This window comes from Ambystoma mexicanum, chromosome 2q (genome assembly GCF_040938575.1).
Source record: "Ambystoma mexicanum isolate Mex_15411 chromosome 2q, UKY_AmexF1_1, whole genome shotgun sequence".
NCBI classification, from domain to species: domain Eukaryota; kingdom Metazoa; phylum Chordata; class Amphibia; order Caudata; family Ambystomatidae; genus Ambystoma; species Ambystoma mexicanum.
Genome location: NC_090924.1, coordinates 949,693,982 through 949,721,768, shown reverse-complemented (window position 1 = coordinate 949,721,768; position 27,787 = coordinate 949,693,982). Strand labels below are relative to the sequence as shown.

The following is a 27,787-nucleotide window of genomic DNA, read 5'->3' as shown; positions in this document are numbered from 1 at the left end:
ATGACATGTTTTACTGGCGTTAGGGGGCAAATGCAGAATGAGTGTTATATGGGGGGTATGTGTAATGATACTGATTTGTTCTTTGTTCATATCCCTTTCCCAGAGGCAGTGTACAGAGAACATATTTTATATAAAATCATCACCCAACCAAAGTTGGTACTCTTTTATCGATCTCTGAAGGATGAAAACCTGAGTTGACCTTGCCAGGATTTAAACATGTGCTCTGCAGATCACACTCAAATTGCAGCAGTGAGCACTCAACCAGTTGAACTATCGTGTAAGCCACCAGGGACATATTTTCTTACTGTGGCATGGCTTTTTTTTTACAGGCATTAGGAAACGGAATATGTTGGCAGAGCAAGCATGAAAATGTTTTGCTATAGTATCATTACTGTCATCATGGGCAAAGCAACCATTCGTATTTTCTGATGTAGGAATACTGGCATATATAGTATGCACCATAATGGACATGTTTGGACAGAATCAATATGAAAATGTTTTTTAAACTTGCAGATAACTGACATACAATGGGCAAAGGCATTATGAGAATGTGTTTGAAAATGCTCCTGTGCATTGTTGATGACTTGACATCGAATGGATTTTTTTCGTATCTTACCCTACAAAACCGATTGTAAATTGTGTGGCTTTTTTATATCTAATGTATCACATACCCCTTGTTTACAATTTTTTCTCGAGGGGGGAGAACCCCCCCTGCCCCAGCCCACCTTGGTTGGTTCACTCTCTCTTGCTACGCTCGGTAGCTCCTATGGATTTAGCAGGGGGCAGAATCACTCTTCGGCCTCCCTTTACAGTGAGCCCTGCTAGATTAGACCCATGCCCCACTTGTTACATAATCATGGCTATGCCCCTGGCAGAGACCATGCTAGGTGGAAAGGGGGCTATAGCCTTGGGCCTTTTGGTTGTAGCCCCAGATAGAAGCTCAGAGACTACAACCAAAAGGCTAACTAACCCCGAACCTTTTCCAGACCTAGCAACACCCCTGGCCCTTAGTGAGTTGTGGGTGAAAGATGCATCTAATGGGCTAAAGGAAAGTGTAATATCTATTCAGTCTCCTGGGCTCGGGTGGGGATCCACAGCGCAATAGGTTTAATGGTCCCACTCACTACCAGCTTTCAAAACTGCCATTGAGCCCCCCAAAATTGTGTGTCTGGCTGTGCTCAAGTTCCCAGGTACTTGCATTGTACAAATACAAATAAACTATAATACGAATGCCGGTTATATTTAACAGTGGTTCACAGTGCTATCCTGCCACTGCTTTTCATTTCTGTTTATCAGTCAGACGCTGACGCCACATCGTGTGAAAGATTTGTGTGACAAATTGTAGGTGTGTTTTACCTGCATACACACACACACCTTTCACACAGCGTGGTGTCTGACTGAGGCAGACATGAATTGCGAGCAGGTCATGGGAGCACTTTGAAAGATTTGTGAGGCATGACTTGGTGTGTTTTTGCCTGTATGCAGTTAAACTCGGATTTTGTCAGTTCTTCGCAAACATAGCCTGACATAATCAGAAACAGTAATACAATTTGTATGTTAACAACAGTATTCAACTTTTTATTCTTTAACTAAGGGAAGCGTGCAAATAAGCATGATGCATGCATATCTATGAGTTTGCAGCGTGAGGAATAGGAAGACGCCCACAACTTCCTTAAGGGCTGTCCCTGTCAAAACGAACTCCTTCTGCCCCGTTTGACTGGCGGCTGCCGGCCTGGGTTATGGCGACAGCATCAAGACTACATTTCCCGCAATGCTATCCGGCACTGTCAGTGTTGCTGCTGGCCAATACGGGGAAGGTGGCACATTGGGCCAGGGTAGCTTTATATTGTGCTTGTTGAACAGTGACAATAAAGTGGCGATTTTCTGACAGGTCCCGAATACTTGATATCCCTTGAAGCAGGGGGGTGTTAAGACTGCAGTGGCTCCCGGGATCTGACAGGTGAGGGCGGGGCAACGGGGGTCTAAGCCCAGCCCTCCTGTCAGAGGCCAGGCTCTGCACAGCAGGCCGGGGGCGTGGAACTGTAACTGCGTCACCGCCTCGTCTGCCTAGGTCTAGGCGTAGAAATGAGGGGCGGGGGCGCTGGAAGGAAATGAAATACATTTTTTGAAAGAAAAATAAAATAAAGAGGGAGCAGAAGAAAGAGGAGGAAAGGCAGCGGGCGCGGGTTTTCCTGGCATCGCCTGGTCCCACGCTCCTGCTGCCATCGGTCCACCCACCACCGGCCGGGTAAGCACTAAGCAATGGCGGGGCCGCACCTCGGGAGGTGGGTCCTGGGCAGCAAGGGGAAGGCAGGAAGGAGGAGCGGGGTGCGGCCGCGGGCCGAGGAGGAGGCTGCAAACAGGGAAAAGGGGGCGATCCCCGGCGCTCGGTGGGTGGTGGTGGTGGGTGAAAAGGGAGAGACACTGTGTCCGCTGGCGACGCCCTTTCGCCGCCCTACTTCCTCCCTCTTCTGCTGGCCCGGGCTGTTAATTAGCAGGGAAGGAGTGGGGGGGCCAGACCTGCCGCCCAGGAGGGGGAGAGGCAGAGGGGCCCGAGGGAGGGGGCAGAGCCCCGGCGGCCGCCATTCTAGGGACAGGACGAGCGGAGGCCGCCCCTCCTTCCTGAGCTCTCCCAGCCTCCGAGCCATAGTGCCCGGCCTTCTTTCCATGCACCCTCCTCCCAATCACCGCTTCCTCCATCTGTCACATCTGAAGTGCCATGAAACACCGCCTAGTATTAAGGCTGCTGCGGCGGCATGAGCGGTATGTACAGTACCTGCCCCATGTACATAAGCATCCTCCCCCTAGTGCCTTTCACGTGCTTTTGTTGTTAGCCGGTGGCCCAGGTTATAGAAACCTCCTCCAGGGTGTTGCTGTACAACGGGGCGGGTTTCAATTCATATTTACCTCGCGTGACGTTTGCTAGTTTTCATTTTAGGGCTGAGAGTTATTTAAAAGAATACTCATTGCCACTGAGCCATTAACGTGAAAAACATCGTGTATATCCCGGACACAGTTTGGAATTTATCCGTTGCCTTATTTTGCAGATCTAAGGAAAAACTATGGCTACAGAAGGAGGAAAGGCAACTGATGCAGATGGTAATAAAAAAACAAAAACCTCAGGCTCACAGGTAACGCCCCGCAAAAACACAAATTCACGCGCACTGCTCTCATGTTTGAATTGAATGGCAGCTCTACTTCAGATGTACTCAGTCGGTCTGCCAGAGCTTTTTAAATTCGGGGACCATTTCCAGGAGCATTATACAATCGTGTAACTAGTTGGAGGTGTGGTTACAAACTGTTTCTCCATAATTCTGAGCTGAGTGAATGTAGTGTTTCTACTGCAAAGGCATCGTTCAGTCTGAATGTTCGTCTGGAATAAATTAAGAATTCTAATGCTGTATCTGTGTAGTCTTGGGGTCGAACGCCCTCCCATGTAAATGTCCCTTGACACATTTGCACCCTTTTCTTTCTTAAGTAATGTTTATGGCAAAAAAATGCATGCTTGACGTGCTCCACTTCCTAAATTGTGCTGTCAGACTACTTAGTCACGCCTACTGGTTTCGTCTAAACCCGCCCCATTTTCTCCCCCTCTCTGTGGGTAGGACTCCCAGCCGTCTCCTCTGGCCTTGCTCGCAGCTACATGCAGTAAAATAGGGACAACTGGAGAAAATCAAGCATCTGGACCACAACAAATTATCATAGACCCAAGCCAAGCTTTGGTGCAACTTCAAAATCAGCCACAGCAGTTAGAATTAGTCACCACTCAACTTGGTGGAAATACATGGCAGATTGTTGCTGCGGCTCCTCATTCAAAAGAAAGCCATATAGTTCAACAAGGCATGGCTATTGCTACAAGTACAGCCAGCCCCAACAGCAGCAATAATGGCAATTCTTCGCCCACCAAGACTAAGATGGGTAGCACCATATCTGCCCCTGGACAGTTTCAAGTTATTCAGGTGCAGAATCCGAATGGAAGTATACAGTACCAAGTGATACCACAAATTCAGTCTGTGGAAGGTCAACAGATCCAATTCACGTCTGCAAATGCCACATCCCTACAAGATCTACAGGGACAAATACAATTAATACCCGCTGGGAGTAATCAAGCTATTATTACAACTGCTAATAGGGCAGCCTCTGGAAATCTTATTGCTCAAAATATTGGTAATCAGACCTTACCTGTACAAATTAGGCCAGGAGTATCTATACCACTACAACTTCAAACTATCCCTGGAACTCAGGCTCAAGTAGTAACAACGCTGCCTATAAACATTGGAGGTGTAACACTTACGCTGCCTGTCATTAACAATGTGACTACTGGAGGAGTTTCGGGACAAATTGTCCATCCCTCTGATGGAGGGCTTTCCAATGGGAATCAATTGGTGTCCACAGCCATCACCACGCCTTCTGTTAGCACAATGCCTGAATCGCCTTCTTCTTCTTCCACTTGCACAACCACTGTGTCTACATCTCTAACTAGTAGTGACACTTTGTCAAGCTCAGTGGAGACAAGTCAATACACGAGTACACCAGCTAGTGCTGAACATGCTACAGAAGAATCTCAAGCAGCTGCTCCTGATTCAGAAGTTCAAAGTACTAGTCAGCTTCAGTCAAATGGGTTACAGAATGCGCCAGATCACTCAAGTTCGCTTCAGCAGGTGCAAATTTTAGGTCAACCTGTTCTGCAGCAAATACAGATACAGCAGCCTCAACAGCAGATTATCCAAGGCATTCCCCAACAGACATTTCAGCTTCATACAGGACAGACCCTGCAGGCTCTTCAGCAGCAGCCTCTACACAATGTTCAGTTTCAAGCTTTAAGTCCAACTCAGGTGCTTATCAGGGCGCCAACATTGACACCATCTGGACAGATTAGTTGGCAGACTGTACAAGTTCAGAATCTACAGAGTCTTTCAAATTTGCAAATTCAAAATGCCGGGCTGCCCCAACAACTGACTCTGACCCCTGTATCTTCCAGTGGCAGCACATCCCTTGCCCAGATTTCCCCAGTGACTGTAACTGGTACACCTATTACTTTAAACACTGCACAATTTACTTCAGTGCCTAACATCCAGACAGTGAGTGTTGCCAGTCTTGGTGCAGCAGGCGTTCAAGTTCAAGGACTTCCACTTACCATCACCAGTGTTGGAGGTAAGCTTATTATGACAATTCTTGATTTGACATATACTTCCATAATGAATCTGTGTTTACTTTTGTGCCATGAACTGGTTACACAAAACAATTGCATGTCTTTGCAACTCTTATATCCAACACTCGTTACCTGGTAGAAGTAGACACACACACACACACACACACACACACACACACACACACACACACTTTAGATTGTTTAATTTTATTTAACTATTGTGTTTAGTAATTCCAAAGTGAGAATTTATATTTTCCTCCACACCATCTTGAACGCCCAGCCAAGTTATAATAATAGTGTGAATTTGAATCTTATGTTCCTTTTAATTTGCAACTTTCTTAGGGCGCGAGTTGCCTGATCTGTCTCGGAACTCCTAATTTGAAATCAAAGGCCAAACCTGCAAATTGGGAGGACTGGCCTGTTAAAAAGCAAGACCTCTGACATGTCTGTTTGAATCTTTTGTGCCTTTTGGTGTGGTGTGGTGGTGTGCATTCCCACTATCAACCCTTTGGCTAGCAGGGGGCATATTGGGACTTGAAACCCCAAGAAGGATTTGCAGAGGATTGACAGGGCCCGGACCCAGAGCCAAGGTGTATGTATAATGAAGGATGCCCAACTAATGCAGAGGGTTGATGTGGGTCAGTCATAGCTTTGTCTACGCCTTAACCTTGTGTAGATGAGGACAGAGGTGTTCAACTGCGTAGTGGTCGGACCAGATGCTTTCTGAGGAGTCCCAATGGGTTGATCTGAAATGCCTAAAGAACTCCAGGCATGTAAATAGTACATTATTTATATATGTATGGCATCTTGCAGAAGCTTCTGGTTTATAGGTCAGGAATTAATTGAGCATGCGTTCAAGAAGGCTAACATTTCATAGTGGTATTGCGCAAATGTTGGTAGCACCACCATTTCCTTTTTTTTACAGAAAGAACCATTTTTACTGAATTTGACAACTAGCTATTTTCACTAAGAGGACGTAGCACAGTTAAGTTATCGTCGAAGTGTAACTCTTGTTTACTGTATAATTGCACAACTTTACAGCTAGAATGTGAGTAAAACAATGTCTGTTTTTGATTGTACGCTTTCCTCGTCATGAAGCATTTTACACCAGTGTATCAATAATGAGCTGACTGTATCTACTTGTACAAGGATATGTATCTACTTGCATCATGCATATAGAGTTACTTGCTGGCCACACAGAAGGACTGGATGTTTTTTTTAGTCTATTCTCCTTAATTGTCATTTTGCAGCCACAGAACTGCTCATGGCAAATAGTGATGCATGTCGCAGTTACAATTGTTGTCGCTGTACCAGGTGCTAGCTAATCAATGGGAGTTCCCAATTAATAGTAAATGCCCTATGCGTGTGATGGGCAATTACATTATTATTCCTAGGAAAAAGTGCCCTCCATTGTGAAGTAAATGGCAAATCTGCATACAGAAAAAAAAATTGTTTCACAGGAAGGGAAACCTTATAAAACATATTCTTCAATTATGAAAACAAATCCAATTATTTATACATTGAACCACTGAATATCTCTTTCACTTTAATGCTTGAAAGCCATAACATCATTCATACCTATCAACATCTTATAAGGAACATATATATATATATATATATATATATATTCCTACACAATTCCTTCGCCCAAAATTCCGATTGCAGAAATCATGTCACATTTCATGTTTGTAAATTGTGAAATTTAAACATGTACAATCAAATTTCACATATATAAAAAATTATGAAGAGCACCATTCCTTTTTTTTAATATTGTTAATCTTCACTACATGAAGACCATCAAGAGCACTGACTGGTTTGAATGTAAACGGCCAATTAATGCCACATATTATCAGGCTGGCAAATCTCTTAAAATACAGATTTCCTATATTATTATTCAACGTGCTGCTAATTTACTACAACAAAAGCACTTTTATTTGTATTGATTTACTTGCACAGGACGTAAAATGTGTTCAACCTGTAATAGGTGAAAATACAAATTTAATTTGCTTTTTTTTTTTTTAGACATTTGTCCAACTGGACCATTGAAAACTGCCACCTATGACAAACACACACTAGATACTTGCACCAGCATAGCAAAATCTCCTCTTTGGGAATGGGAAGCCTGCAAAGTAATAAGATTCTACTAACAATTAAAATCGTGTTTTATATAGACACCATGTGAATCGATAATGCCAAATCCAGCGTATCTTCCTTGCTCTTTGGGCCCCTTGTTGAGGCAGTTGTCTTACCTCCCTCTGAGGATGTTACAACTACTAACCCTAGTGGGTATGCTAGCCCACCTGACAAGAAAGGGAAGCCAAACCAGTCTTCGTGTAGGTAATGTGGTCAGAGCGACACGTCTTACTCTCAGGTAGGGGTAGTAGGCTGACACGGAGGTACAGTAATTCCACACACACACATCTTTAGGAAATGCACCACTCTGACATACTGACAAATATATACTTTATTTAAGAAACGCCTAAAACTATCAGGCCAAATTACTCGGGAAATAATACACAGTATTAAAATATGCCAAGCATTTTTATAAAAACAGCAGCCTCTGACTCTCCTATCCCCCAATGTCTATGGGGGCCCTCAACAAGAGTTGAGCCCCAACCTAAAAAAAAACAGCGGGGTTAAAACATATTACTTTAGGTTTGAAAACTGATTTTGTTCTCCTTCCATTTGCATATCTTTACTGCTCCCACACCAGCAAACTGCAATAGCCGAGATGAAAACTTAATGCATAGGTTTCTCGATTCGATTGAGACAACTCACACTTGCGGTTAGCGGGAGCTACTAATGTGGTCTTGCTGTGTATCTCAGAGCTATTTTTAAAGCTAAACAAGATACTTGTACTAAAAAAAACTGCCTCCAGCAATTTATTGCCTTGCTATGCTACCCCTCCTTGCAACTATGTGTAAACGTTGCCTTTTCTTTTTAAAACAAAATTCGAAAAATAAGGGTGTGCCTTGGAGTTTACATTTTTGTAGTGTTCCTGTTCCTAATCCTAACCCTTGTTCGATTTCCCCCACACTCACTGGAATTAGTTGTTCAATCTAGTCACATTTATTAAACCTGCTGCCTCTGTGGCAGACTCCATTCCATCTTCGGTCTTTAAAGCAGCTCCTGACTTATTTGCCTGTTTATTCCTAAAAAATGGACTTCCCTGTTCTAGGAATAGTTTTTCTCTGTTTGCTTCAACAATGCAATTGACCACCTTCTTTAGATCCTGTAGCCGGTCAAATAGCAAAGTGAGCTAAGCACTCACCTCTGATATCTGCGCAGCCTGAAGGTTCAAATCCCGACAGGGTCAAATCAGCCTTTCATCCTTCCGAGGTTGACAAATTGAGTACCAGTCTGAGGGATATGATGTGATATAATATGATATGGCATTTATAACACGCCTTTACACAAGTGTTTCAAGGCGCGACGAGGCAAGCGATGGGGATCAAAGGGAAGACAAGACTACGATCCTACTAGGCCAGGTGTCATTCAGATCGCGCAGAAGTGCATGGGATGGGGGAAAGGGGAAAGTGCGCGGTGGAGGGTGAAGGGACAGTGCAGTACATGGGCATAGAATAGTAACAATAAGTAAAGTAACGGCCAAGAGGTGGCAAGTGCAAGGTAAGTGAAAATCATCAGGAGTCAAGTGCTGGTGGTGGGACTGTAGGGATACAGAAACAGTCCCCAAGTGCAGGGGTTGCCAGACAGGCAGTACTGCTGTGTGAGAACTGGCGGGGGAGGGACCTGGGCACGAGAACAGAGGGTGGCCAGGTAACCAGTGCAGATTCAGTTTCAGCTAGGAGATCAGCAGGGGCGAGGAGGAGAAAAGACAGAAGCAAAGAGAACGTTTTTGAGGTGCTTCCGGAACTGGAGGTGGTTCTCTTCAAGTTTCAGGGTGCCAGGGAGGCTATTCCAGAGGGAGGCCCCAGCCGAAGAACGAGATCTATCACCAACTCGTTGCTTGGAGAAGCGACTGACCCTAAGGGAGTTGGACGAGGATGAACGGAGGTCTCGAAAGGGAAGATATTTAGGAAGAGAGAGTTGAAGGCATTGAGGCCCCAGGCCCCAGAAGGTCTTGTGGACAAAGCAGAGGGTTTTGAACTTGATCCTCGCAGCCACTGGGAGCCAGTGCAGAGATTTCAATCCTGGAGATCTTCTGGAGGTCTTCTGTTATTTTAGCGCTCTGAGTCCTATTGGTGTGTAGTGCTGTATAAAAAATACTTTATTATTATCCTGACTGTCGCTCCATTAACAGACCCATTGATAACCTTGCAAAGACCTCCAAATCTATAGAAACCATAGCAATTCAGAAAGTAGAGAACTTTGTAACTTTACGTACATTCATATATTTGGTTGGGATTATGCCCCAGTTAGGGGATAGAAACTGCACTAGGGAACTTTGAGGCTGAACACAGATTTTTCACTTTGGTCTGCTTTTCATACATCTTATAAATATTTGACCCAGCGAATCACACAGTGCTTCTAGATCTATTCCTCTCTGTGACCCACTTGTGAATCCTGCCCCTTTGTCTGTCTAACAGAATTAATTTAGAACATATGGCTACACTCACCTCTTCTACTTCTTGCAACTCTTGTGATGTCCCTCAGTTTTCCCCTCTGGTTAAAAATGTCTTTTTGAAAAAACATTTTTTTTCCGTTCATGGTAACTTTATCTTACCAACCCTATGGCATCTTTACATCCCCTTTGCTGCAGGCAAACCATTGACCAACAATTTTTTTGGTCCATTCTAAACATTCTACATCCGTTCTATCCACAGCAATCTGCCAACCCCATTTCCCGTACAAGCTCCTGTTCGAATGGGCTTGCTACTTTTAATGATGGTGGCACAGTGTGAGGTTTGGTTCGAGATGAATGTCCTGGCCATGTGCACAGAGCTCCGGTCTTGCCTTACTCTTCCGCTTCAGGAAGCTGTATCACGCACGTTGTACACGTGTGTTCAGGTCTCGTGCATAATTTACCTTGGACCAGGGTGGACTCGCCAGGGCTGTTCATGAAAAATGTCTTGGCAAAAGTTAAAGCCTCTTTGCAGAGCTCACCCTTCACTCCATCTGCATACTCGGTTGCTGCAATATGATGTGAACTAACCACATTAGGTCCTACTGCCATAAGAACCTCCCTTTCTTCTACTCTTCCCTTTATTTGTCGTTCTCCCTTTTTTTGCCCCTTGCCTCCCTTTACTCTACCTGCTGCATCCTGCCTGTCGCCTGACCCCCCCCCCCCCCTACCACGGCCTGGTCTTGCCCTCCCCACCCATCTCTCATTTCACCTCCGGTCTATGGATCACTGCAGTTCTCTTATATCGTTGTGTCCCTTGCATCAACAGATATACTAGTGCTCCACTTACCCCTATTAGGACATACTCTGAATATCATTCTGCCCCCCCCCCCCCTACCAGACAGGTACAGTATTGCTGTCCCTCCAGGAACTGCTCATTTGCTGGCTTGCCAGATGAGGGGTGTTGATCTTCCCCTACCACCTCACTGGGAATGGCCATTTGTTATTTCTACCTCTAATGGCCGCACAGAAAAGAATGCCCCTACGATTGCAGGACAAAAGGCTGCATTCCGCTGGTGTGACCTATGAGCGTGGCCCTCTCCCTGTCGGGGTAGCCCATTGCCACATCCTGATTTTCAGAGACGGTAAAGCTTATTGTTTTTAACTGTTCTATTAATGCTCATCACTGCATTACCATTTGTTTTGTAGACATAAAGGGCCTGATTCACAGAACCATTTTATAATGGCGCAATCCCATAGGGAAACACTCTCTGAATCGGGCCCAAAGTGTATGGCTTCCTTTGCATGAAGCTTGGGGTGTGCTGTGCATTATGGTATTGCGCTAGCTGTTTCAGCTTAGTGCATTCTTTCATATGCACCTATGTACTGGTGTGATGTGCTTCAGGCATTGCATTCTGAATGGTTCTCTGACGGATTCTGCACCCATATAAGCAGTTTATCTATTTTACTCCAAAGTGTTTTGCTAGCCCAGTTACCCATATACAGCGTTTGTTTCTGTTCACCATTGAAACCTTATAAGCTCTGTGCCTGCTGCTGTGCTACTGATATTGACACTTAATTCGTCCTAGCTAGTCAGTCAGGGATGTTATGGTGGGGCCCCAACCACCTTTTCCAGGCTTATTGGCGATAGGTGCCATTCTGTTGCAGTACTGCTCTACTCAAAAAGCCGAGTGAAATTAACATGAGAGCGAGGCATTCATCCAAATTTAAATGTGCTTTATTAGTGATGTTTAACATGGTGTTGGGGGATGTGGGGAGGTTCAGTGCCAAGAAAACCAGAACAAAGCTTTCAGGACGACTGTCAATAAGTCAAAGAAATATAGAGTTTGCAATCTTCAAGATTTCCTAGTAGCTTAACAATGTAATCAACATATTTTAACACAACTTCTAGGATATTTTTCCTCTTTGGGGGGGGTGGGGATTATCCAGACTCTCTCTTGTCCAGTACGACTTCCTGTCCCTCTACAATGTGTCTTAGAAAGCAACTTACAGTAAAATGGTGTTAAGTGCCCCTTTACTTGACTTAGTTTTCAGAATTCTGCTTCGCATCCCTTCTCCTTTGGACCAGATAGGCACACACTTTGAGATTTTGGATTATTCGACCAAGTCAGTAACTTCTACCACAACCTTGTTTTAAGAAGAACGGTTTTGGCTGGGTTCTGTATTCCATCAGGAGCACAGGAATTCCTTTCTGAGTTGCCTCGTCTCCTTCCTGTCCCAGGGTCCTTGTGCCTCTCTCCACTATCCCTTCTCCTCAGTCTCTTGCAGTCCTTCCTCTAGTTCTGCCACATACTTGATGCTCTGCCACATTCCACAACTTCCCTCCAAGGTTTTATCTCTTTTATGTTCGTGGTCTTCCTCGTGTCTTCTAGTGACAACTAGGGGTGTACCGAACTTCGGCTTTGAGTAAGTATTCGGCCGAATTCTGGCTGAAAAAAAGCTATTCGGCTCTTGCCGAATACTTTGACATTCTCATTTGAATACAATGTAACATGAAATCAGAAAGGCAAATATAGACTTCAGTTTGCAAAACTGAATAGAATTAGACCAGAAAAATTGCTATCACACAGCTGAAAAATATCTTATATTGTAATCTGCTCTTTAGGGCATGTTTTGTTACAGATTCTTAGACATAAAAGGTGCTGATCTTTTATACTTAGACTGCAACAATACAGGAAAATCTTTTCTTTTGGCAAATGTTTATATGCATTGGCCACTTTTTGCAGTTGGAAAAGACAAACAAAGAAATGTGGAAAGATACTTTCAGTTCCTGTCATGTCACTCCCCATTGCATGCGTCGTCCCCCCCTTTTCTTTTTTAAGGGTCTTGAGTCCTGAGTCCGAATGCTAAATATGCTATTCGGTACAGCCCTAGTGATAATCCTCCTATTTACTTCTCTGCCGAACTATCCATTTGTCTCAGCTGAGCACTTCCTCTTTGTTACCCGTCGCCTGTTTACAATCAAAGCACTAGTGCAGGATTGTTGGGACTCTAATAGTGTTGAAGATTCGAGTGTTTCTAATGTCGGGCTGCCAGTGTGCATGGCAACTGAAATCCAGCCTATTTGAACATTGTCTGCCTTTTTAGGTATACGTTGAAAACTGCACAGCAGATAACATTAAGGAAGAAAATATCGAAGATTTCTGGCTGAATTTCAGCGCAAATATATGTTTGGCGGGCGTTGGGTTAGGGTTATAGATTTGCTTTCTGCTGATGACTTGCTCCAGACAGGGTCTATCTGCAGGGATCCTATTCTATTATATGGATTTTTTATATAGCGCCAGCACGCCTGCAGGCCTCATGGTGCTCACAAAACATACAACAAAAAACAAGATTGTAGGGAAACAAAGCTGATAATGCGAGGTTCTCACTCCTTTTCTTTGTCAAACAAATATATTTTTAAACCTTTCTTGAATTGAGCATTTGAGGGAACCAGTCTAAGTGACAATGGTAAGATGTTCCACATTGTTGGAGCCCATGATTCTAAGCTGATTCCTCCAAACCTCTTCAGGAAATAAGACGAGAGGTCGTACTTATTTGAATACAGAGAGCACCTAATTGGTGCTTTCTTGATTCATGAACCAAGGGGGGGCATTACCAGCCAAACATGTGTATACCACACTGGAGGCATTGAAGTGAATTCTCTGTTGAATAGGGAGCCAGTGCAGTTTCCGACGGGCATCAGAAATATGTGCCCGCCTCTCAATGCCACAAACTGCATGTACTGGCCCATTCTGAATTGCTTGGAGTTTTTTAATCTTGGCCTGGAAGTTCCAACCAAAAGACTATTACAATAGTCTAGTTTTGTGTTAATCGTTGCGGCCGCGATTAGTCCTCTGTTCTTTTCTGACAGATAAGGTTGAATCTGCCAGAGTAAGTGTTTTGTGTAAACACCGGAAGGGTTTAAATATGCAACATGTTTTTGAAGGTTAGATGGGGGTGGAAATAAACCTACAAGGTTTTACATGTTCCGAGACCTGAATCATGTTTCCTTCAATAATAAACGCATTATAATGGGGATCAAGTTTTTTCAAATTAGCGTAGGTGCCTAATATCAGAAATTCTGTTTTCTTCTCGTTTAGAGTAAGTGAGTTTCTGGCCACCCATATTTTGATGGCCCTAAAAACCTTGCTTACCCTTGCTAGATCTTCTGAGTATGATCCTGACGACTCCAGGACGCTCTGGGTGTTTGGTAAATGCAGTGTTGAGATAATGGAACCTCTTGGGTCTACAATTGTTTCAAGAGTGGTGCTCACTGTAAATTTCACATGTTTAGAATCCTACAGTTTGCAACCGTGGTATGCATGCAAACGTGTCTCAACTTGGTTGGTATATGTTGACACTGGAATTCGTGATGATTCCCCTGCCGGGTCCATCTTCAAGTCCAGCTTCAAGTAGAAGGTGGTGGCACTCGGACCAGATGGCCAATCGAAAACCCGCCCTCCAGCATAGAGCAGTGACTTTGTCACATCCCCCCTTCAGTTTAGTCCATTTTGCACTGCCTCTGCAAAGTAACCGAGTCTAGGTACCTATGATTTTCTCTTGATCAATGTGTGCAGAGGAGCTGGGTAACCTCTTGCTGACCACTTTAGTGATCTACCTACCCAGGAATACTTTCATTTTAGTGGAATTTTAGGAGAACTGTTTCTCCAATGTTCTAATCACAATGCGTGTCTATTTTACTTATGCTTTGCCAGGTCACTACTATCTCTGTTTTGAATTGTACATCTTAAACCTTCCTTTCAGGGTATGGGCTAGTGTACTAATCAATTAAAAGTTTGACTTTTGCCATTGGACTCTGTAAACTCAGTACTGTGTGTAAACTCAAGTACAAAATGATCTCTCTGTAATATTTGTTTTTCAATTACATTTTTATAAACTTTCAATCAAAAGAGATTACATTACCACATCAAATCACGTTTTAATTGTGATCCTATTCCTATATTTGCATTAGACTTTGCTTTTAATGATCAGGATTGTAAACTATTCTCATGTTCCGGCTAATTTTTTTTTTCTTTCTTCATACACAGTTCACAGTAATTGTATAGAAAATATATTCAATTATCCAGGGCTATTCTATTGTTAGCCATATTAGCCTATTGAAAATTGGACTTTTGTGGACCTACCTGTGTTAACACAGAGGAGCAAACCCCCTTCCAGCTCCCAGCGACTTGGACCTATCTCGTTCTTCGATTATGAACTTTGTTTTAATATTAACTAGCATTGAGAATTCCAAACCTCAGATCAGCAACCCAACATGCCTTGAACATTCATGACTTTCTTGATGACCTGAATGTTGATATCCGCTTCATGGTTGAAACCTGTTTCACATGCAATTATACTACATTTTAATAGAAACACTCCTCCTAGATGGTTAAATAATACTGGTAACCACACCCTACTGTCCAGGGAGGGTTTTCACCCTCATTTACTCTTCCTACATCAACATTGTAACGTTTCTAATCAACCAGTCAACCTCTTGAGGGATTAGACTGTAAATGCACTTTGATGGGAACACCACCATCATCCTCGCTATAATAGTTAGTTCCCCAGGCAAGGCCACCTCCTTCTTGAAATAATGGCCAGAACTTCTCATTAATTTGCAATCTATCTTAGACAAAATCCTATCCTTATCATGGATGACGTTAACATCAGAGCAGTCATCCTTTCGAACAAAATCACAGCTTAGTTGCTACACGGTGCTGAGAGTTTGAACCTTGCTCTCTTGCATATGCATGCCACCTATAAAGTCAGACACACCTTCGGCCCAGTCTTCCCCTACAACCCCGCCCACCTAGTCCTCATAATGGACTTGGGAAGCCCTAAAATGGGAGAGATGGGAGACTGCTCCACCCTAGTCAGACTTGTGAAACTGATCTGCTTCAACAGATTGGAAAACAATTACCCCTGCCTCTCTCCCCTCCCGTGAAACACTCCTGGTGAATTTAGAAGACCATATCAGCTTAACCCGGATACCTTGGCCGCTGTCACAGGTACAAAACTGAAATCTCACACAACAAGGGTGGTATGACAGACAACTGGAACACCTCAAGAAGGAAACCTGCAAACATGAACACAGCTTGTGCAACACCGAAGACAAAGTAGGTAACACTTTATGCACTAGACCTCTTACAGGCCACCACTACACAGTTGTCAAGTAAGGGTTGATTACTGTAACAGTCTGTACTTGGCTCTCCCCAAAAACAGGTGTCGAAATTGCATCTCATGGACAAGTAGCTCCAGGATCTCAGGATTTTCCTCTAACCAGCAGTTGCTCATTGCTTCTCAGTAGCTGTAAAGTGAAGTCTCATGAATTACTTTTTTTTTTGGATGGTGTATACATTGAATGAATGGCTTTAAAGAAATGAGTACAACAAGAATGGTTATATGTGATTTTACCGACGGACATTACAGAGTGGTACATTTCATCGCGGTCAAAACACCCCGATTTTCCACCCTTATAATGCCACCCAAATCCCATCCTGACCCATTTTAATCCCTTACGCCACTACCCTTTATATATGTATTTAATCATTTTGGTGTTTTTCGGTGTTCTAGTCCGCTCTGTTATGTACCACTCTGTAATGTTTGCGATAAATTAACTGGGTACCAACAAGAAGATCTAAATAAATTCAGTGATTCACAAAATTGCTACTTTTGTATAGCGATCTGATACTGGGATATGCACACGTGTCTGAATAACCACTCTGGAGGAGCACCTGAAAGAAGAACTTGACTGTGTTTAATTTCCTACTGTGGTATTCACCCAAAAAGCCATTTACCCCTTTCTGTTGCTATTCTGCACTGTCTTTCACGCTATTGCTAATCATTCCTAAATCTGTGCCACTAGATCATAATTCTGTCACTGCATCAATCTCTGTTTCTGTCTCTTTACTACCATTTTCATATTTCAGCCCCACTCTTTCTTTTTTTTTTTTTTTTTTCCTGTGATGCCAGCTTGCTTGCACTGCTACAGAAGTATGAGAGAATACATAGCGAGCAGTGCATCTTAACTTCCACATGAGAGCCACACTATACCTTGTAGTCCATTATCATGCTTTAAATGTCTTCTAGGGCCATTTTAATGAGGCTCCTGTATCTACATTCCCAAACAGGCATTTATGTAAGGTAGGGTTATATGATGCCCGTTACCTTTGGGAGACAAAAGTAGCTCTTGCTAGTTGTAGGCTATATCCAAGAGCTAAACTGCTCCCAGTTCCCTGCAAATACAAACCCTGCAAAGAGCCTAACCCAACCCTTGCAGCCTTTGCACAACATGGCAGCAAGGCTCATACTTAAGTTCAAACCTCAGAAACAAATTATTCATGCATTTAAAAGCCCTCATTGGCTCCCAGTAGAGAATGACGTTTATTTGAAATGCTTTGCAAGATAGAGAGGTCATAATTGGGGGTAATTGTCCCTCTTTTCTCAAGTTACATGAAAAGATAACACGCACCTAAAGAGTTCAGATAAACCGCTGCCAGAAGACGTACTGCCAAACTACAGAAAAGAGCATGGGATACAGTTTGTTGTGGATGGGATGCCTCCTCCTGGAACAATGTTCTTCCTAACATCTTAAGGGAAGGAAAAACACTTGAAATTCAGAAAACTGTTAAAGCGCTAATTTTTCAAACACATGTCCAGCCCTGCAGTTACTCTCTTCACCTCCCCTACCACACACCAAAATTAGCCTAGCAATCCTCTGGTTGCTCAAATCAGAAAAGGACTCGGTCTTCTTTGTGCATCCCACTCCTGATTCGACCCTCCTACTTTGACAGAAACTGGGTCCCAGAAGCATGAACATTGTATGCTTACCATCTAGCTCTTTCCTCTTTGAATTGCGCATCCATTGGGGAATTGTGGCACCCGCTTCCCCTGACCACGGAGTCGCACGCTTCCCCTGACCACATAGTCACACCATGCAGAATGTACCAAGAATGGTGCTGTGCTTTTGCCATTTGTTTCTTCTTCTACCACTTTCATTTGATCCACCTGTCTTCTCATGTTCTTACTAAACAAAGGCTCCCTGCCTTCCTAGACAAAAACAATGAAGTTGCAAACATTTCCAGAAGTTTCCACTACTTCCTAAGGGGAGTATAAAGCCCTGTCCCTCCTTGTCCTCTACCTGTGTTTTTCTGTCTCCATGCGCAGACCAATTAAGAGGCTGTGACCAAGCTGATGCCAGTTCCAGCTGCATGCTTACAAAAGGAAAAAAGTGGTTCAGAAGCATTTGTGCTGTTGCAAACTTCAAATCCCATGCATCCCCACCTTCCCTTCACCCGCAAGAACAATGATAGGGGCCAAACTAGACCACTGCAGTAGCTTATTATTTGGAATCGGGTAAGGTGAGTTTGCAAAACTACAGGCAGTCCTAAACAATGCCGTACATGTGGTTGAAGGGTTCGGCAGGAGAGAACACGTTTCCCATGCCAGGATATCATTTAGACTTCTTACCATCATGTATAATTGTCTAGCTGGCAATGGTCCATCTTATTTATCGAAGAGGATTTCTTGGCTAAAAATTCGGTGAACATTGTGCAAAACTGTCTGTTGATAAACTGCATTTGACATTGCAGCCCTAGACTCTGGAGTTCCCTACCGCCTGACGTTAAGAGTATTCCTACCTTGGCTCCCTTCAAATGAGCCTTAAAGACTTATTTGTTTGACTGAAAGGCAGCTGGTAACCTAATACAGAATACATTAAGATGCTTTGCTCTGATTGTATTTTATTTGTCCTGTTGTGTAGATATGTATTTGTATTTGTTGCTTTTTGTGAGCACCCTGATACCCTTGGGCTTGTTTTGGTGTGGGATAAATCCATATATACCATGTTGCACAATCCTGAAAGGTTTCCGTTCTATGTGCATTTCCAATATTATATTCTGCTTCTGATTTGTGACATTACAATGTGTTACAGACCCCATGATATGTCGGGGGCGGGGTTCTTTTTGATGGCAGGATATATAAAACGGAACGCTATGCCTATGTGGTCGGTTGGATGGTTTTAAAATGGTTGTTTGTTCACTGGTGCTCCTGCTCCCCTTGCTTTAGTGTTCAAGCCAATACGATTATGCTTTTGTTTTCACAAGTCACAAGCTGTTACAACTACACCAACAAATGGATGCACACGTCAGCTTCTGTCTGATGGGGGAAGCTAAGCAGAAACACGCCAGGCTAGTACTTTGATGGGAGGCTGCCATGAAACAATACACTTCTTGCATACTGAAAGCTCAAAACCACAGATAAATATACTGTACCATGGTGTGAACAATCTTAAAAATTCTCAATCGTCGATTTCTGTCAAATTCTTATGAGTTGCACCGTGAGAGGTCAACCTTTTCTTTGCTTTTGGAGTGGAAGTACTCTCTCATATGTATTATAGGTGTCACACGGAGATACATATGTTCCTTTGTAACAAGATCAGCTTTTCTTCTATTCAAACTGGTATCCTGCTGAGAACACTCCTCTTACCTGCATCACCAGCGACTGGCACTGCGAGTCCAGGGGGACTCTTGCCATCTCAGCCCGCGCTCCCTTCCTGGAGGAGGCGGAGCCCATCGGCGGTCACGTGACCAATCACGTGACTTGATCACATCTGAAAAAGCAGCCCCGATCGTTCGAGCGGCGCTTTTCTTCTATTCAAACTGGTATCTTGCTGAGAACACTCCTCTTACCTGCATCACCAGCGACTGGCACTGCGAGTCCAGGGGGACTCTTGCCATCTCAGCCCGCGCTCCCTTCCTGGAGGAGGCGGAGCCCATCGGCGGTCACGTGACCAATCACGTGACTTGATCACATCTGAAAAAGCAGCCCCGATCGTTCGAGCGGCGCTTTTCTTCTATTCAAACTGGTATCCTGCTGAGAACACTCCTCTTACCTGCATCACCAGCGACTGGCACTGCGAGTCCAGGGGGACTCTTGCCATCTCAGCCCGCGCTCCCTTCCTGGAGGAGGCGGAGCCCATCGGCGGTCACGTGACCAATCACGTGACTTGATCACATCTGAAAAAGCAGCCCCGATCGTTCGAGCGGCGCTTTTCTTCTATTCAAACTGGTATCCTGCTGAGAACACTCCTCTTACCTGCATCACCAGCGACTGGCACTGCGAGTCCAGGGGGACTCTTGCCATCTCAGCCCGCGCTCCCTTCCTGGAGGAGGCAGAGCCCATCGGCGGTCACGTGACCAATCACGTGACTTGATCACATCTGAAAAAGCAACCCCGTTCACCCTTGCGGCGTTAAGCCCGGTGCGGAGTAAAGGGTGTTGCATTCTAATAATTTTTTTCTCCTTTTACAAGAACTGTTTTGCTGCTGTTTGGCTCTGAGAGGCATAGTCATTGGGTTCCGGCACATAGTCAAACTCGCTGTTCATTCCGCCTCCTGGAAACAAGGTATCTTGGCATTTGAATATATTTTTATTCTTTAAATAATTTTGCGTATATACATGCTGTGACTGCGGCCCTAAGTTTTTGAGCAGTATTTGGTCTAGCTACTTGAACTGGTAGAAATACAAACCTACACTAATAGTGATTCATCTTCTGGCACAAACTGCGGAATTTTACTTCCTTGATTCGGATGAGCTAGTAAAAGTAAGTGATCCTTTTATTAACTAATTTTAATTAAAATCATAGAACAAGGTGCTCATCTTAAAAGTTCTATTTAAAAACCACTCTATACATATAAGTCATGAAACTTCGCAGCAATCTGATTGGAGATGATCTGAAGACACCTGAATGGGAAGAACCTATTATATCAATCATGATACCCGATGATACATCGATGAGCACACAAGTAGATATTCCGTCACCATCTTCCTCTAATGCAGAGCCTCCACAAATCACAGCACAGATTCATTTAGAGTCGCCCATTTTAACTCCTAGTAGAGCATACGCAACTCATGAAGCTTGTCTTCCCCTAACTGAAAACTGGAAAAAGGAACTTGAATTCACTGTTACAACATCAAAGATACAGAAAAAAATTGACGATCACTTCGGTGGAAGAACAATTCTCAAAGAAGCTGTGCCTGTGTTCATTTATGGTGAATCCTCATCCACTCAGGCCGCTGTTACACTAACATCACCAATCTCTGACACAACTATGCATCCCCTAGAGAAGTTAAATCTATCAAATTCTGATGGGATATCAGACTCTCTATCCTCTAACCCAGACAACAACTTACTAATGCCTCATACCCCGTCTGAAGTTCAAAACTTGCAGGACGAGCCTCTTCAAAATTCACCTGGTCCTTCTGCACATACTCTACATGCTCTTAGTTATGTTCTAAATTCCTTAGTCTTTGTCTTTGAACTGCTAAAGGGTGCAGTTCAGTCACAGACAGGCTCCCTTATCGAATTAACAAAAGAAGTTGCCATTTTGGATGGTGCGATGGTGAGTTGTTGCAATCTCATCAACAACAATCTTTTGCAACAAATACAAGAACTCAAAGTAGAATCAGTAAAACAAGGAATGGATCTCTCTGCAATACAGAGATCCATGGCGCTTAAAAATACCCTAGAAGAATCCAATAAAGATACACTTCAGGAGCTTCTTAATCTTATACAAAATTCTGCTATCAAAGCTCCGTCTCTACTCACTCAAGCCATTGATAATGACAAATACCAGCCTTTAGATGATACTCCTTTGTCTGAGTCAATTCTCGATGAATTTCGAAGACTGGCCAATGTAAGTATTGAGTGTGAAAATGAAAACATCTTAAATGCACATATAACAATTGATCCGGTCGCCATTAACGAAGATCAATTTGTGGCGCACAGTCCATGTCCACAACAACTTTCATCATCAGGAGGAAAGAAACAAAGGAAAAAAGAAGCAAGAAGGAAAAAAAGATTACGTGAGCAAGGTATTAATATGAAACACAAGAAAAAGCACACCTCTCAAAAAATTGTCAAGAACAGTACTACAATCAATAAACAAAATCAAGAGGTAGTTCTTACCAATGATATGGAGAGGGTAAAGAAAACAACATTGATGACATCAACAAGTTCGCAAACCACCAAAGTGACCTCTGAACAATCCACAGGATTTACTACATCATCTTCGCAGAAGATTTTAAAAATAGCTCCAATTTTCCTTCGGAAAAGTTCTTTAAAAACAATTTTACCATCATCATTTAGTAGTACTGCTAATCAAATCAAAGAGGCCCCGCGGACCATTGCCCCCATATTTCTAAAAAATCATCATGATCAAAATCAGTCACCAATACTCAATCATGAGATACAAATAAAACTTGGCACTGGTAAATTTAAAACTCTACCTCCATTTGGTTCAAATGATGTATATGTTGCAAACGCAAGCCAAAGACCTGATGCGATTCCAATATCACTTACTCCTGAGAGAGACTCTGTTGTCTCTAATTTTCGATCGATCCTCGAATCAGACAACATTATAATTTCCTTGACAGACAAGAAAGAAACAAAAAACATGGTCCATCCAAAAAATTGCGGCAACTCTATGGCGAAGCGATCAGTCAAGTCCTCAGTCATCCCACAGAAACGTATTGTTTTGGCATCAAAAGCAATCTCCAAAAAATACCATTTACAGACTTTAGCACGTCAAGATAATGCTAATAACGATCAAGGAAAGACCACCATTGCTGCTAAACACCACGTGAAACCCAATCAAGATAACCTGGCTATCACTGTAGACAGTTCAGAGCACACACTACCGACCACACAACATAAATCTGAAAAGCAAATTAATCAAAATCTTCTTTTACACGGATCTTCCCAGCAGATATTAAAAGATCATAGAAAGGAGATTCGGTGTGCAGTTGACGCATATATGTCAGCTCAACCAACACAAAAATATTTTAGACATTACGATCCAACTAGCAACTCCTCTCTCTATGGTCAAGAAACATCTATCCCAAGTGGATTAGGAAATCCTCGTCAAGTTTGTGAGGCTGAAATTGGGACTGCTAAGATTCAACTTTTAACCCAGAATTCTCTTGGACCTAACTGCATTAAGTCAATCAATCAAACATGCATAGTTGATCCACCACTAATGGAAAAAACAATGCCCGATATAAACATTGCGCTACAAGAAAAACATCTTTTAACAGCACTGGGACCACAATTACAACGATTAATTGAAACAACCATAGCAAACTCTCTAGACAAACAAGTCTCACCAGATTCGACTTCAGCCAAGTCTGACCCTATTCTGTTGAAGAACAAAAGAATACTCAAAAATGATCTCAAGAGACCAGCATTGCATTCATTGATCATTGCTTGTCGTCAACCCCCGAATGTGCAATATGATCTGAATCGCAGCTCCATACTTACCATCTTCGCTGAAATCCCTGAGTTAGAAGATATACACTCAACTGATATTCAGTTGGTGGAGTTTGAAGATGCTCAGATTCTCACTTCAGTAAAACTGTGGATAAACTCTAGAGTGGTTGTCAACACCATATGGTCAGCTAAAAATCAACTATATGATTTAGGTTTTATCGTTGAAGTTAGTCATCTCTTATCCAAAACTCCGACGACAAAATCCTCGCCTCTAAATGACACTCATGGGAGGAACATTGACACAATTGCCACCCAGAAATCCTCAGTTGGCTTTAGAAAGTCTTGCAATTGCCAGTTGACTCATAACGAGCACTAGCTAGTTATATCTAAGCCTCGAACTCATGTCTCTCTTACCAGTTGGAATACGAGAGGGTTTCGTCATTTATTGAACACTGTTGAATTAAGCCTTGATGACGTTGATATAGCCACGTTTCAAGAAACCTGGCTTACCAGTGTCCCAACTTGGGACAATTATAATATACACATAAATTTAGCCCATAAATCAAATCATGGACGACCGACGTCAGGGCTTCTTATAGCTGTTAAACAAAATCCCCTCATTGAATCTGAAGACTGGTCATCTCCAAATTGTTTCCAGCAGATGATAAAACTTAAGATTGGTAAATCAATATATGCCTTGATAAATGTGTATTGGAACCCTGCTGGTATTTCCGACCACATATTCATGAGAGACATGAACTCTTTAATGCATTTGGTGAGTCTTGACAACACTATAAAATATATCATTATAACAGGGGATTTAAATTTGCATTACTTTGATCATCACAAATTTTGTAATAGATTAATACTATGGAACCATTTCATTGAAGTACATAATTTTCAAATGCTAAATGGATCATTTACAGATGACATTCCCCCACAGCCAACGTGGCATAGAGGTAAATCCTCCGCAATAATCGATTACATTTACGTAAGCCAATCTCTCATTTCACAAGTTTATAAGTTTGAAGTAAATCCCTCATCTTTGAGTGATCATAACTGCCTCTCTATGCATTGGAATATAACTGAATCGATAAGCGTTCAGACGATTAATAACACCCTAGATTTCGTAACTGTCAATTATGGTGGTAATCGCCTATGCTGGAGTGACACCTCTTTAAAAAGATTTAATCAATTCTATGCCAGAATAACCTCTGAAGCTATTACACATTCCCAGTTGCACACGCCTTATCATAAATTAATGCAACTCTTTCAACACAAAGCCAAAAAATGTCTGTTGTCTAGCATTCACACTGTGCATGTATTCGACAGGGTAGTGGAAGCTGCAAAAAGATTATTTCGCTCGAAAAAGCGACAAGCTTTGAGACTGCCGCCCAATTTAAGAAACATTGTCAATTCTCAACTAAGGACAAATTATAAAAATTGGCTAAGATCACACCGAGCCATTTTATATCAAAATGACAGCTCCAAAATGCTAAACATGATAGCAGGAAAGAACACTTCACAAATTTGGTCGATAATTAATAAGGTGACTACAAATCATCAAATAATTCAACAATCTAATAATGTGTCAGAACAGGCATGGATCACACATTTTTCAAATTTATACATGCCATGTTCAAATATAAATAGACAAAACCTGCCAGAATTAACAAACCATTTTACTCTAACTTTTGATAAAGAAGACATTTTATTTTTTATAAACAAAGTAAGTGCATCTCGAGCTCCGGGTCCTGATGGGCTTTCGAATTTTACGTTAAAACAACACCCCGAAATTTGGTCTGAGATATTATACAACATGTTTTCAAATATAATTCAGACACAATTAGTCCCGGATTCATGGAAACGTTCAATTATTCTTCCAATATACAAAAAAGGAAATAGGTCTGATCCAGCTAGTTATAGACCCATCGCCTTATTGGATGCACCGGGAAAGATTTTTAATCTTATCGTACTCTGGGACCTAAATAATTGGGCTTCGAATTTAAAAATGAGAGATCCCTTTCAAGCGGGTTTTGTGGCAGGTTTAGGAACAGCCCCAAATATCATGATCTTAAATATGTTGAAATCACAGTGTGCAGTTCGGAATAGCCTGCTATATTTGGCCTTCATCGATTTCAGGGTTGCTTTTGACTCTATTGACCGCCATCTACTTTATCAAAAATGAATTCGCTTTTCATGTCCCTCTTCTTTAATCTCCATTATAAAAGAACTTCATACTAATACCTCGATCCAAGTTCGCCTCACCATGGAAGGCCTGCTCTCTAAATTAATTCTTACTGGCCGAGGCCTTAAGCAAGGCTGTATTCTGGCATCTTTTTTATTCAACTTGTTTATTCTTGATCTTGGTGAATCATTTGTAGACATAATTAGTGATGCACCAAAATTGGGCCTTCAACGCATAGCTTGGTTGTTATATGCGGATGACTTAGTCCTCTTATCCCAGACCCCTAAAGGGTTACAGAATCTATTGGATAAGCTATACGCATACTCAATAGAAAACAATCTTATAATTAACCTAGAGAAAACACAAGTAGTTGTTTGTCAAAAAGTCAAAAACATCTCTTGTGCGAAAAAATATAAATGGCACCTAAATAAGATCACCGAATGAATGTTGAAAATTATAAATATCTAGGCTTGACCATCTATAATACACAAAGTGAAAAAGCCTATGTTGTCACTCTCAATTCAAAATTAGACACGTTGAAATCACAGGCTAGTATACTTGTGTATCGTTATGGTAAGTTCTCATACACTCACATTATGACTTTTTATCGAACGAAAGTAGTTCCGATTTTATTATATGGAGTTGATACCAAACTCCCTATCAGAAGCAACATATGGGACTCATGTGAAGCACGGTTTTGGAGATCTGTTTTAAAACTACCGAATTGTGCCCCACTTCCCATGATTCGTTTTGAAATGGGTTTGGTATCACTATTTTCACAATTATTATGGAAAATGTGCGCACTATTCAGGAAATGTTTGTTAGGGTTGGCTAAAAATAACATCTTAAGCACAGTAGCGTTTTATCTTGCAAACTCCCAAGGTTTTTTTCCAACTAAATGGCGAACTTGTGTGTTAAACGCTCTAGCAGATGCAAGTATATCGCTTGAGACACTCCTCACAAACCCTGATCGAGCCAAGTTAAAGCTTTACCAATATGATTGGATATGCAATACGGCCAAATGCTGCACATACAAAGATTTTAATGAACAATGGTTTGGACAAAAAAAGCTGCGTACCATGGCAGATTATTTAGTTAAATTTCCAGCGCCACATACGAGACGACAATATCTGCGATTTAGGTTTAACTTATTGCCGACAAGGGAAATAATGGCAAGGAGAGGGCTGATTTCAAAACATTTAAATTACTGTCGTTTTTGTGAAAACTCAGATGTTCCTGAAACTTTACAGCACCTGTTAGTGACCTGTCCAGCTTTAATATCAACAAGAAATTTCTTTTTTTCTAATTTACTGTGTGCATATGTCCCTATGGATGAAAATGAAATTTGGATCAGACTATTTAGGAGCACAAAATTATCTATTAGAATTGCCATAACACAATTCTTAAATGCTATCTTATCTAATGATAACAATGATATCAAATAAGCCCTTTTTATTCATGTTTCATATTTGTTATATACATTGTGAAATTCAGTTAATCAAATAATTTTGCATTTTTTTTTTATGACTAATGACCTAATGTGGAATTGTTAAGTGTACATTGTTAATTGTATTTTCATATATTTGAAAGGTTGATTTTATCAGCCATACCAAATAAAAAAAAAAAAAAAAAGAAAAAAAAAAGATCATCTTTTCAATAAATGCACAGTAATCCTTCATTCGCCTGGATAGAGCGTGGGCTTTTTTCCTTAGTATATTGTTTTTCCAGATCATACAGGACTTCTTGATCCACGAAGCGAGCTGTGCGCTGGGCTATGATATTTACGGAGTTTCCTCGTACAAGAGCTAACTGTGGTGTCACGTGACTGGAGAATGGCCGGTCACGTGACACTCGTATGACACGGACGGGGAGAGGAAAATAAACAAACCCCGGAACTGACGTAATAACGGCAGTCCGGGTGTACGAGTTAAAACGAATGGTCATGCGTTTTCTTTTCCTGCGCTGCTGACCGAAACTTTTTAAACAAACATCTGATTGATGATAAACTTATAACATCACACTGGCGACGAGGAGAAAGATATGAATCCTATGCGTTAAAAAGAAAAAAACAAGTGTGTGGAAACTGCAGTATCTACGCAGCGACGTAGTATGAGGTGAGGTTTTTTTTGACTGACATTATAATTGCGTGTGTGAGAAGAATTGTACTTCATGCCCCCAACGTTCTGTTAATTAACAAATAATCAATGGCTGAAACGTGCACATAAACAAGACTTTAACATAATGCCTCAACAGTGTTATTTAAACAATCTGAAGAAAACAGTGCTTTGTTTTTTAACATATTAAGACTGTAAAAGCAGATTAAGTAAAGAGAAGCCATTCAATTTTAAATTTTATTAAAAAGAAAAAAAAAGGAAAAGGGAGACATCAGAAATAAGAACGTCAGCTGGCACTGAATAAAGATACTGCAGTCACACTGTCAATGAACTTTTAAAAGAACACGTAGTGCCAATCCTGCATGTTAAAACATAAAAATAAACCATTTAGAGGTGCGAACTGTGTTCATTACTGGTTTTGGACAATTTTGAAGTGTTTAATTTGAAGTTCAGACTACCTTTGTGAAATATTACAGTGACAGTCATGTCCAGCACCGAAACAAGCCCTGCAAGGACGAAGTCAAGCGTGTCAACAAGAA

The 27,787-nt window shown here is 42.0% G+C and overlaps 1 protein-coding gene across 3 annotated transcripts in view; it reads left to right on the top strand.

Moving 5' to 3' along the window:
- Positions 1-2,026: 2,026 nt before the first annotated feature.
- Positions 2,027-27,787, top strand: part of SP4 (Sp4 transcription factor) — a 449,599-nt gene continuing 423,838 nt past the window's right edge. Inside the window, exons 1-3 of one of the 3 annotated variants that reach the window (XM_069648257.1) lie at positions 2,027-2,248; positions 3,048-3,131; positions 3,606-5,154. In XM_069648257.1, the coding sequence (XP_069504358.1) occupies positions 3,063-3,131; positions 3,606-5,154 (1,618 nt within the window). In that variant the 5' untranslated portion in view covers positions 2,027-2,248; positions 3,048-3,062. Of the gene's footprint in view, positions 2,249-2,395; positions 2,764-3,047; positions 3,132-3,605; positions 5,155-27,787 lie in introns of those variants that run through there. The other 2 variants (XM_069648255.1, XM_069648256.1) reach the window with 2 other exon arrangements.